This window comes from Nipponia nippon, unplaced genomic scaffold (genome assembly GCF_047370975.1).
Source record: "Nipponia nippon isolate SJK-2023a ecotype South Korea unplaced genomic scaffold, ASM4737097v1 scaffold_6, whole genome shotgun sequence".
NCBI lineage: Eukaryota > Metazoa > Chordata > Aves > Pelecaniformes > Threskiornithidae > Nipponia > Nipponia nippon.
The window spans coordinates 43,008,734-43,021,834 of NW_028262380.1; the positions used below are offsets into that span (position 1 = coordinate 43,008,734).

The 13,101-nt window shown below is 37.1% G+C and overlaps 1 protein-coding gene across 10 annotated transcripts in view; it reads left to right on the forward strand.

Moving 5' to 3' along the window:
- Nucleotides 1-13,101, forward strand: part of DDX60 (DExD/H-box helicase 60) — a 51,949-nt gene that overhangs the window by 12,206 nt on the left and 26,642 nt on the right. For 9 of the 10 annotated variants that reach the window (XR_015700218.1, XR_015700217.1, XM_087738168.1 and 6 more), the window contains 10 exons: nucleotides 35-137; nucleotides 865-980; nucleotides 3,202-3,365; nucleotides 4,396-4,648; nucleotides 5,106-5,269; nucleotides 7,357-7,509; nucleotides 8,604-8,753; nucleotides 9,771-9,890; nucleotides 11,344-11,439; nucleotides 12,156-12,271. Coding sequence is in view for 8 of the 10 variants with exons in the window: in XM_087738168.1 (XP_087594294.1) it covers nucleotides 35-137; nucleotides 865-980; nucleotides 3,202-3,365; nucleotides 4,396-4,648; nucleotides 5,106-5,269; nucleotides 7,357-7,509; nucleotides 8,604-8,753; nucleotides 9,771-9,890; nucleotides 11,344-11,439; nucleotides 12,156-12,271 (1,435 nt within the window). In the remaining 2 variants the exon portion in view is untranslated. The remainder of the gene's footprint in view (nucleotides 1-34; nucleotides 138-864; nucleotides 981-3,201; nucleotides 3,366-4,395; nucleotides 4,649-5,105; nucleotides 5,270-7,356; nucleotides 7,510-8,603; nucleotides 8,754-9,770; nucleotides 9,891-11,343; nucleotides 11,440-12,155; nucleotides 12,272-13,101) is intronic. The other variant, XM_087738171.1, reaches the window with a different exon arrangement.

A 13,101-nucleotide genomic window follows, 5' to 3' on the forward strand; every position in this document is an offset into this window, starting at 1 on the left:
TTAAACTATATTAATTATTTTTTACACGGTAAAGACTATGAAACAGAAATTCATAACATTGGACTAATCCCAGTGAAATCTGGTCTTGTTGAAGATTATGCTGGAGACGTTTTGAAAAACCTACCTGTTTTAGAAAGGTACATATATGAGTTTTATTCTAATGAAATAACATTATATGGGCTTATTTTCTACTCCCCTGCACTTTACATCCATATTATGCTCAATTTGTACAAATGTAGAAGTGCTTTTGCTATGACTGGGTAAAATTTTGCATTTACATGGTGTAAATATTAACAGAAAGTTCAGAACAAGAATGGATAAGAGTCAATATATCCATATTTTCTCATACTGTTATTTGTTTGCGTTATAGTCTTCGTTTCTTATTCTACATTCTGGAACTGTTTTTCTAGATGTACAATTTGTATTTGAAAGGTCTAATCCTAAATTGCAAAGCTCAGATTGATTTCAGGAGAAGAAAAACATTAAATAAAAATACTGAAAAAAAAGTAAGAACAGATTATCCTTTTCATTTGCTCTGCTGCTTGTGGAATTGGGTTCTGTGCTGCACAATGAGTATTTCTTAGCCAGTGTGCGAGTTATGTAGTTACATTGCATTCTGTGATTAGTCTGTATGAAAAGAAGTGAAAAAATGGAGTTTTACTTTGTTTGTTAGTAATTCTTTCTGAAAAACTGAAGCTATCTTGACACACTATATTTGGAGTAGAATTAAACCATATGTTGGTTTTCTGCCACAGTAAAATTGTATGTTGATAAATACTCAGTTTTTTAATGTTTTGAATGTTTCATTAGAGATGCCAGAAAACACTTTTTGTTTCTGCTCTATTTAATGTTTGTATATTTCAGCAATGATCCTGCAGTTACTTCACTTATTAAATACAAGGAATTTGATGAGCTTTGTCACTGGCATTCTGGCAGACCTTTGACTGAGGAATATGAGCGAGTACGGTGCAATGCTGATGGTAAGAAAAACTGACACAAAGCCCACGTGTCTGTGTTGGCTAGCACAATATTGTAAAGGATATCGTGGTTTTGGAGGACTTCTCATTTCAGAAAATATTTGCAGCTGTATAAATACTTGCCAAACTAGAGCTACTGCACTAGCTAAATTATACTTAAACTGAAGTACCTGTGCATTATGCGTATGCATTTTGTATTATCTTAAATAGCTCTGACGAGTATAACAGAATGAACACTTGTGGTCAGATATTCATGATACATTCCCTTTTGCTTGCAAAATGTTTCACAGATTTATATAAGCAAACTGTATGTACATATGCAGTTTAATGTTTAAATATACAGTTTGGATAATGCTTGGTAAGCACATCCATACGTGTGCAAAATCTACTCAGATATTTGCACAGTGCACGCATAGCGAATCTTATCTTTTGAGAACAGAATTAAAATAAGAAGTAAAAGAAGTTGTTGTGGTTTAACCCCAGCCAGCAACTAAGCACCACACAGCCACTCGCTCACTCCTCCCTACCCCGGTGGGATGGGGGAGAGAATCAGAAGGGTGAAAATAAGAAAACTCATGGGTTGAGATAAAGGCACTTTAATAGATAAAACAAAAGCTGTGCATGCAAACAAAGCAAAATCAGGAATTCATTTGCTACTTCCGATCTGCAGGCAGGTGTTTAGAGCCATCTCTAGGTAAGCAGGGCTCCATCGTGCGTAACGGTTATTTGGGAAGACAAACGTCCATCACTCCAAACATCCCCCCCCTTCCTTCTTCTTCCCCCAGCTTTATCTGCTGAGCATGATGTCATATGGTATGGAATATCCCTTTGGTCAGCTAGGGTCAGCTGTCCCAGCTGTGTCCCCTCCCAACTTCTTGTGCACCCCCTGCCAGCTCACTGGTGGGGTGGGGTGAGAAGCAGAAAAGGCCTTGACTCTGTGTGAGCGCTGCTCAGCAATAATGAAAACATCTCTGTATTATCAACGCTGTTTTCATCACAAATCCAAAACGTAACCCCATGCAAGCTACTGTGAAGAAATTTAACTCTATTCCACTAAAACCAGCACGGAAGTAAACAAAAGTTGTTTGTATCTTAATTCTTGATTTTATGCATTATAGTTTCCTGTAAGTTTTTTCCAGTTTGAGATACTACGGAAAACAAACCATGAACTTAGTTTTGATCTTAGATTTGCATATTTACATGAAATGAAGTATATGATACGCTATGTACCAGCACGTACACAAAACTTTCTCTCAAAGATGTTCCCGTCATCTATTGCATTATACAGCGAATTAAACTGTGAAAAACCTACCAGGAGTTCCGAAGTCATGGATTACTGTTGGTACTTCGTGTTGCTTATGGTTTTCATTCAATGACTTAAAAATATTGTTTCCTCAGTGGGTATTTGCACCACTTGACCTATGAAACCAGGGTACCATCTGCTCATCTTTCTGACTGGGTGATTTTTTTTTTTTTGCATTCTTCCATGCACTCCAGAGTATAACATGCAGAATAGTACCTAGAGCACCTTCCATATTGTTGGAGTTGAAGGTCTATGTCCACTCCAGCTGAAGAGACAGCCCTCTCTCTCCCATGCCTTGCATGAATACTCTGAATGCTGGCATGTGTCATCTCAGTCTTTCTTGTAAAAAACAGAAAGATCTTCTGAGATGGATCTTCACACTCAGAAACTGACTCATCAGTTTGATTTTTAGGGCAGAGAGAAATACCTAGCTTGAGTGTGGAAATATCCATGTGCTCAGTTCAGTATCTTCCATTGGCTAGCATAAGTGTTCTTCCAGCAGTTTTATTTGTGTTCTGATGGCAGAGTCTTGTTTTCATGGGGAAGAGGTCTCTTTCTGATCACCTGAAATGCCTTTGGAAGACACCTTCCTATTTTCATGGACTGTGTGAGAAGCCTAGGAATTTTGCTCAAACAGTTATAATTTCTTTCCAGGCATCCTGCTTGTTAAGTTTTCCAGTATTTTTAATGTGTGCCTGAAGTAGTTTGAATTTGAGTCTGTTGCGTGTCTCTCAGATAATTCAAAGTACTATTGGATTTCAGTGAGTCTTAGTAGCTAGCCTCTTTCAAAATGTGATTTTGGCCTTTAGGCCAATGAGGAATTTTTAGGAAATTTATCCGTTACCCAGGTATCTTTTCTTGGAAATAGATTAGGCTGTAATTCTAGCAGAGTGTTTTTTAATCAATTATATTCGTTTGCAGCAAAATCCAAAGATCCAGAAGAAAGAAAACAAATACAAAAGTTACAGACTTTTCGCCATTTTTATGGAAGCACTTTGGAAGACAGCGCTTCAAAACTTATTGTACATCAAAAGGATGTGTCAAGGAATACCAATGCTGCTGTCAAAAAGACACAAAAAAAGCATGTGAGTGTATTCAAGTTGCTCTTTCCAAATCTTTTTTCTGTAATCCAGGAAAGGATTTCTACTCGGAGTCCCACAGCTGAAGTTTTATGTTCTGAATGCACTAGTAGTTCTCAGTTGAAGAAATTTAAATTGCCTTTGTACTTCAAATTTAATTAGCTAATTGGCAAAAGTATTTTTGTTCTTAGTTAAGAATCCTGATGAGTGATTATATTTTTACATGCACAAGTAAATAGAAAAATTGATAAATATGAACTCTGTAAAGGCTGATAGGTTTTGGCTCATGGCCAGTATTATAATGTGGAGTGAAAGAAACTGGAGTCCATGAATTTAATTTTACTTTAAGAAACTATTGAGAAATAATGGAAAAAGCATTATTCAGTTATTTATTTCCTTGCAGTATTTGGAAACATTCTCTGTGAAAGATCCTGTAGATATTGCAATTAATACTAACTATGTGAATGTTGTCAGACATCACAGGGTATGTAGCATGTACTTGCATACTCATGAACAATGCTGAGCAATAGTAATTTGAGTAATATTTCATAATAGACTCTACTATGGATTACAGATTATGGCCTGTTGAGTTACCTGTAAAAGTCTGTGTGTAAAATAACTTCGTTAACTTCAAGTAAGGTTGAACTCTTAATTTTATTTAACTAATTGAAAACCATCTCAATATGATCAGAATTACTGTTACCCATGTATAAAATAAAAGCTTGAAATTTAACTTTCAAACATCAGCTATTTTATTTTTCCGCATGTGTGCTTTTTTATGCTACTTGTGAAGCTTTATACTGACTTAAAATGAAGCTTAGGGAAGCTCTTTCGAACAACATAAATTGGGATTCAGAAATTATATCTCCTTCAAAATAAGGTTCCATTTTAAACAATTCCCAAAACACAATGCATCACACACATGAATTGAAACCTATAATGTACCTGCTGTTATTGAGTTTACAGATTAACTTTTTTTAGATGATGCTTGCACACAGTGATTGTTAGTTCTAAATATCTTCCTTTTATTGGATAGAAAAGTAAAGCGGAAACAATTACAGAGGAAAACATCAGGCGACTAAAAGCTAAAGAAGAAAAGAAAGAACAAGAGCAATGGAAAGCCTTGTGTATACCAACTCAGAAGGAAATAAAAGCAAATCTGACTGTTGGTATCAATAAATTGGAGAAGTTTCTCAAAACTCTTAAAAGTAAATCTGTGAAGTTCACCGTAGAAATGGCAGGACTGTCTGCCTGTTTAGAAGCGTGGAAGGAACACTGCAGAGAGCAAGGTATGGTAATCAAATTCGTGTTCTGTATTCAACTTCTATTCCCTTTAACCAAGAGAGTTCAGTGACTTTGGACAGTCTCAGCTGGAATAAAGACGTGTAAATACAGCCCTGTTTCAGGACCATGAGAGGTGTTTTTAAGTATTAACAGGCTCTGGTCCCCTTTTGCAATTTCAAGATCCTTTGAAAGTATCCAATGAAATCAGATTGTAGCTGTTTTCCTGTTTTGCTGAGCATGTAGAAGCAGAATTATTTGGGTGCTTGGTCTTCAGTGGCGCTCCTTGTAGAGGTCACAGGAGTGTGGGTTGTCTTCGTCTAGTTGTCTTTAAATAAAGTTCATTTTTAAATTGTCATAAATGTTGTTGGATATATAAGGTCTGTTCTAAAAATACTTAATATCAGAAGATTCCCAATGATACAATCAGCTCTCAAATAACTGTAGGCTTTTTTTTTTTTAAAGGTAACAAATCTAAAGATTTAAGCAAAGCTGTTCAAGTCATGAGGAGAATTCATATCCTCCTTGAAAAATATCAAGATCTCTTGGAGAAACCACATCTGCAAAAGCTGACCAGATATCTAAGACTACTTGGATTTGAGAATTTGGCACGTTCTCTATCTGGCCAGGTAACTTTATAGACCGTAATGATTCTACTGTGGATCTGTAGCTGAATATCAACAGTGTTTTCTTAAGCATTGAATAGTGTGTAGAAGATCTATATTGAGCTTATTTTATTTTGTATTGTGCCATAAGATTTGGAACTGTCTATTCTTGCTTCAGATATTAATCTTCTTTAGTTCCACGGATACATTTCTTTGCTTGACGTGAGGGCTAGCTGGTACAAAAGGCCACTTCCCCTTAGTAAACAGAACTTTATATGGCTGTGAAGATACCCTTTGAAACATGCATCAAGATTAATTTGCTCTAGTTATGTCTGCCTGAGGCCTTAGACATCTCTGAGAGGTACCTGCTACTCAATTCATCACATCAGCTGAACTCTGCATGTTAAAAATAACTGTTAAAAGCTAAGTGGTGAGCACCTGCTCTCTAACAGGCCCAAATGTGCTACTTTAGAAAACAAAATCTTTGAGACTGCAGAGGTGGATGACAGTCCTGTCATTTCTGTTTGCTGTTATGGTATTACTGATCACCTCTGAAGGAAACCGTTTCAGGTACTAAATTGTTTGTCCTTGCTAGCACAGCTGAGACCACCAATAGCTACACTGAATTTGACTCTGAAGTAATTTCTCTAAGGGTTGACCTTAGGCTTTTCTGCATGTTAGCAACCTGCCCACTGGCTGATTTAATATTAGGAGCAGTTACCCTTGTGTGTAGATGGGATGTTATTAGGGAGAGGGGATGCTAAAGTGGATCTCTGAGGCAGAAGAGGGAGGATATAACTCACAGCCTGCAGAATTTGGAGTCAACAGCAAAAGGAAGGAAGATTATAGTGAACTGTAAAACCAGTATCAATCACTTCAGAGTCTCATTTTTCAGGCACAGTAGAGTTAGGAATTTTTGGAAGCTTATTTCTGGAAAGTGTTTATCATCCTTCCTTGAGGATCAAGACTAAGAGGTGAGGGAGGAAGTGATTGTTCTGTAAGAAATTTTCTTCCCTTGAAGAATGGGAATTATTTGTCTCTTTTTCTATGTGAATTCAACTGGTGTACGACGATTGTTTGCTCTTGGATACATAGTTCTTGTAAGGGTGTTTGGTGCACCAAATAAAGTATATTACATTTCAGGAAGTAGAACTGTAGGATCTGAGGATCTCAAAAAGTCTGTTGTAAAGGTTTGTGGTGATAGAAGGGATATGTTGGCAAGTTTAATGTCTTGCTCAGAAGGGCTCTAGATCAGTCAGTGCATTTTGGACCTACTTTTTTTTTGTTGTTGTTGCAGCTGCTTTTTTCTCATTATTATTTTTGCAAAGTTGGGGGAATTGTAGGAATAACTGAAATTTTCAGGAATAACTGAAAATATTTCTTTCAAGAAATTGAAGTTGTGACATCTCTATCCTTGGAGATAGTAAAAACTCGGCTGAACACAGCCCTGAGTAACCTGATCTAATTGCACCTGCTTCTAGCAGTGAGTTGGATTAATTGACATCCAGACATCCCTGACAACCTAAATTATTATGTGATTTTCTGGTCTTCTGGTGTATGTTGTAAGATGTAATGCTTTTCTATACAGCTTTCAGGATCAGATGTTGTAATCGGACGTGTCCATGAACATTAAATTTGGTATGTCTTAGGGTATACAGACATTGTTTAAAAATACAATGCTTTAAAAAATTTGGGATCAGACTCAGTCTTTATATTGAATTTCCTTTTCCAACTGTGATTCATTGCACAAGGGGTCAGGTCAGGCTGAAGAAAAGAGACATAAATATAGCTTTGGTAGGCAATAGCTTGAAGAGGCTGAGCTTTGCCTGCTAGCCAGTTTTCTTAGCTCTTCTGACAACAAAACCAACACCAAAACCACCCCCGGCTATGGAAGATACATTATTTTTAGAACATTGTCTCCTTTGAAGAGGTACAATCATAACCCTTACATAAGGCTATATGGTGTAGATTTCTGCAAGAAATTATTTAAAAATCACCTGCACTTTCATATGTTTTTCAAAGCTTGCAGAGTTCCACAGAGCAAGAGATGTGCCATTTTCTAAATCTCTTGCAAGCTTTCAAACCAACTTGAATTTCATTTGACCTTATAGACAGAAGAAAGTAATGATCAGAGTATAAGCAACTATACCATTGAAGTGGGTCCAGCTCGCTTTCAGCTACAATACATGGATTATTACTTGCTCAGAGAAGAGAGAAATGATCCAGATCCCCGAGTGCAACATTTCATACCAGACACATGGCAGGTAATGAGACTCAAACTTTTTGCATAAAGTTAATGGATTATCTTTGATTTTTTCTTTTATTCTTTTTTCCATTTAAAAATACACATTATTATACTAATTGTCAAAAATAGTGTTGTTTAACAAATGTAATTTAACAAGTTTAACAAATTCAGTAGATAATTTTGGACTGTATTCCATGTTCTTTCTACACTGAGAGCTTTTCTACGGAGAGCTTGGCCCAAGGAATTCAACATAAAGCATGCCAAATCCATGGGATTTCACTGCTTATTACCATATCCGATGGTAGTAACGCCCCATTTGGATAGTCTTTGAATGTTCATCCTCTGCTCATTTGGCCCTAAAGAATTACCCATAGTATGAGTTGAGAGATAACTTTTCTGTCTAAAGCAGAGTAAGTCTAACTTAGATTTTTTTTTTTTATTTTATTTTTTATTATTGGACTGGGTAGGCCAGCTGAATTTTCTTCTTTGCATGTCCGTATCTGCAAAACAGTTGTTTGCTTGAACAGCAGCTTCGAACTTGGTATATGTGCTGACAGAGAAAGATAGTGTTAGTGCTATTTCTGTTTCCTCTTCTGTACTGCTTCCCCCATCTTTTCACAAACCTATATAAGGTGAGAGAGCATAGAGGGAAACAATAACAGGGAAGAAAACAGGTTAATAAACACTGTATGCTGGGAGCAGAAGAGACATTTGGACAGTATTGATGTAACTATTATAATGCAATAAAAAAATACTGCTTTGTATAAAACAATGAAGTTTTTTGAACTAAATTATACAGTGCTGGGTTAACTGGTTTTATTTTTTAATTTGAAAATGTCCAGGTTTGGACTCAGAATGTTCTCGTATCAGTATCTCAAACCAAATAATTGAAATAGACACGTTATAATTTTTAGTTCCATTTTTTCCCACTAACAGTTTAAGATAAAAGAATACAGTCATAAAACAACTAGGTTAACTCTAACTTTCTGTAGTCTAAAATTGGTATATAAAGTCTACATACAAAAATAAGAGATGTTTTCATAGACAGAGCTCGTTTACTCAATAATAACTTAATAGCAAGACATTTTGACAGAGTAACTGCTTTTCTCTTAGCGAGAGCTTCTTGATGCTGTAGATAATAATGAGTCTGCGGTGATTGTTGCTCCCACTTCATCAGGAAAAACGTATGCATCATACTATTGCATGGAAAAAGTTCTGAAAACGAGCAATGATGGAGTAGTTGTGTATGTTGCTCCTACAAAGGTAAGGCTGCATCCTGCTCCATATTCTGTATGTATGACTGTGGTATGATTCTGAAACCGCTTGGGTAACTTGTTACACAAATTTACTTGATATATTTTTTTTATTATTAGAAATGGAATCTTTACATTCTGTTTTACATTTACATTTATTAGAAACAGCATGTTTAAAAAAATCTTCAAAATATTTAAGCTCATGTAGAGTCTATTAATAACTGTATAGCTATGTTAAGCTAATATATATGAAAGTGCTGTAAGTAGCATGTTAAGTAAATGGGGAGAGTACCAAAAGCCTACCAACATGGTGAAAGTAATATTAGAACAGAACAATGACCAAGCAAATCGTGTTTTTCTGATTGAGTTCACCATTAGATGCTTCAAGAGAAAATTTATGAAACTCTAGGCAGTGGGATATTCTTAATGAGAGTTCTATCCTAATAGTTAAAAACTGACTTAAGTGCTGAGGCACAATGTTTTGATTTCTTCCAAAACTTATTTTAATGTTCAATAATATAATTTTTGGATATTAAATTACATGTACTATTATTCAATAACAATCTCTATGGACTGTTTTCTGTAAGTAAAATAATTTTTTTCGTGGTTATACTCAGGTTGGGCATGAAAAGCATCTTTTCATTTGAATATCAGTCTGGGTGCAAAAATGTATTTTATACCTGCAGCCCTAGGTCTTTGAGATCATTAAAGTGCTGTAGATGCAGTAGAATGTGATCTATTTTTAACTGCTTTGAAAATAATTAAAATACAGAATTAATAACGTATAACTCACTTTACACAACACTAAATTTCTTTGAAAACATTTGAGTATAATTGAAAAATCAAGTACCAGATCTTTCTAAAGTTAATATTGTTGATGGTCTAGACCTAATAGTACATTACATAGTACATTGTAGTCTAGTACATTAATATTGGTGCCAAAATTGAATGCTTTTATATGTCTCAGAATATCATATGCCTTTAGACATACACTATCTAGTTTTGTTAATGACCTGCTTTATTTAAGGCCCTTGTAAACCAAGTGGTGGGAACTATATACAGTCGATTCACCAAGAAACTTCCAGATGGATTGGTAGTGTGTGGAGTCTTCACACGAGATTATCGCAATGATGTCATGAATTCTCAGGTATATTTTTACAGGTGTTTTAACACACAATAATAATGACTCTTGTATTCCATCTGGCTTCTGAAAATGTTAATTCTAATTATAACAATTGTACCATTACTAAATACAACGTTCAGGAAAAATTTAGGCATATCTGTACTGCTTACCAGAAACATTCAGTCTATGGCATACAAACTTACCTGTTCATCCTTAGGGGGCATGCAGTTGATTACTTGCTCTGGTTAAAAGAAAAAAATATTAAAATCCTTTGGTTGCCAGCATATAGCAGATGCCTTACAGAAGTCCAGATAGAATACATCAGTAGCGCTTCCCTTGTCCACTGATGTAGTCACTCCATCATAGAAGGCCACTAGGTTGGTCTCTCTTATAGTGGGGAGCCCAGAACTGGACACAGGACTCCAGGTGTGGCTTCATCAGTGCTGAGTAGAGGGGAAGGATCTCCTGCCTTAATTTGCTGGCAACACTCCTCCTAATGCAGTCCAGGATACCCTTAGCCTTCTTTGCCACAAGGGCACATTGCTGCCTCCTGTTCAACTTGGTGTCCACCAGGACCCTCAGGTCCTTTTCTGCAGAGCTGCTTCCGGGACCCTCAGGTCCTTTAGTGCAGAGCTGCTTCCCAGCTGGCTGGCCCCCAGCATACACTGGTGCATGGGGTTGTTCCTCCCCAGGTGCAGGACTTTGCACATCTCCCTGCTGAACTTCATGAGGTTCCTGTCAGCCCATTTCTCCAGCCTGTCTAGGTCCCTCTGGATGGCAGCATGACCCTCTGGCATATCAACCACTCCTGCCAGTTTGGTGTCATCAGCGAACCTACTGAGGGTACACTTTTCCCCATCATCTAGATCATTAATGACGATGTTAAACAGGATCAGACACACTATCAAACCCTGAGGTACACTGCTAGTTACTGGCGTCCAACTAGACTTTGTACCACTAATCACCAACCTCTGGGCCCAGCCTTCCAACCAGTTCTCAGTCCACCTCACTGTCTGCTCATCTGGCCCATACTTCAACAGCTTGTCTGTGAGGATCTTATGGGAGATGTTGTTGAAAGCCTTACTGAAGACAATATCCCCTGCTTTCCCCTCGTCTACCAAGCCAGTCATTTCATTATAAAAGTTGGTCAAGACTGGTCAAGCATGATTTTCCCTCAGTGAATTCATGCTGAATACTCCTGATGATTTTCTTATTCTCCATGTGCTTGGAAATGACTTCCAGGATTAATTGCTCCATCACCTTCCCAGGGATCGAGGTGAGGCTGAGCAGCCTGTAGTTTCCTGGGTCCTCTTTCTTGCCCTTCTTGAAGACAGCAATGATAAATCATTCATTCATTCTTGCTTACCTTGAAATCAAATACATATATATATATTAAATGCTTTTTAAACACAGAATCTACTTATAGTTGGTTAGTCAGCTTACTTGAAAATGGTGCTTTACAAACCTTTCTTCTTAGATACTAGTGACCGTGCCTCAATGTTTAGAAATCTTGATGCTGTCTCCTCGTTGCCAGGAATGGACCAAACGGATTCAATATGTTATATTTGACGAGGTAGGCATCCTTTAATAGTAACCAATCTAACAAATACACAAAAAATCTTGAGGAAAAATGCCGGTGACTCAATTTTTCATTACATACCTTATTGCTGGTAAAAAAAAAAACTTTTCAGAGATGTTATTTCAGACTTGCTTGCTTTTTCCTGTTCACTGATAGTGTTTATGTACTCCAGTGAATGAACTTAAAACTCTGTTAGTCCTCAAGAGGACATAGAGTTAAGTCAAAGCTACCAGGAACTTCCTTTGTTTCTCTCAAACAAGTCAACTGAAAAACTAAAAGCCACCACTGTAGTCTCAGTGGCACAAATAGAGCATTCCAGACTGGGATCATACACATTTCATATCATACAGTATTTGTCAGTCTTTCCAGGGAAAAAAAAAAAATCAATGATTAATCTTGCTGAATTGAAAATTCCTTCTGTATTCTTTCTTTTATGTAGAATTAATTGCTAATGATGCCTGTGAGTATCAAGGGTACAAACCCTAGTGAATGTAGTATTGAAATTTAGACTAATTTGCAATCCAGTGAAATCTGGAGAGGGATTTACTGGACATTTGATTTGAATTTCATGGTCATTTGCTACAACATAAGAATTATTCAGTACTGATCTTGCCAAACTTTTGATCTTTGCAAAACGCAAAACTCCTGTTATGGATACACTTTGATAAGAAACACTTCTTTTCTTTTAATCCTTTTTCCCAAAAACATAGGTCCATTGCCTTGGCGGTGAAATTGGAGCAGAGGTTTGGGAGCATCTTCTGGTAACAATTCGGTGTCCATTTTTGGCACTCTCTGCTACTGTCAGTAACCCAGAACACCTAACTGAGTATGTGTGGAATTTTCTTGCTCACAAGAGCATATTTAAATTGGATATGAGATGTTTTAGATAGAGACATCAATTACTACTGGGAAGCAACTGATTTGGAATTACATTGTTATTTGTATTATGCTGCCCTTACTCCCCCAATTGAAACAAAACAATACTGTAACTCTTAACTCTAATGAGAACAGGCACTACTATTCCTTCAGACTCTATAATTGAGCTCTGAAGAGGAATTTAGGAGGCTTTTACATCTCTTTGAATTGCCAAAGCCTGATAAGCACACTTGCCCATCATCAATCAGAGAAGACACCTGCACTATATTTATATATATAATGGTGCTATTTCACATTTTTTATTTGCACCCTGGGATAAGCTGGAGAAAATTACAATGAAGATGGTGAGAGGAGGACTGGAAATGATCTAGGAGAAATCATAGAATTGTAGAATCGTTTGGGTTGGAAAAGACCCTTAAGATCATTGAGTCCAACTGTTAACCTAACACAACCAAGTCCACCACTAAAGCATGTCCCTAGGCACCACATCTACCCATCTTTGAAATACCTCCAGGGATGGGGACTCAACCACTTCCCTGGGCAGCCTGGTCCAGTGCCTGACTACCCTTTCAGTGAAGAAATTTTTCCTGATACCCAACCTAAACCTGCCCTGGCACAACTTGAGGCTGTTTCCTCTTCTCCTGTCTCTTGTTACCTGGGAGAAGAGACCGACCCCCACCTCACTACAACCTCCTTTCAGGTAGTTGTAGAGAGTGATAAGGTCTCCCCTCAGCCTCCTCTTCTCCAGGCTGAACAACCCCAGTACCCTCAGCCACTCCT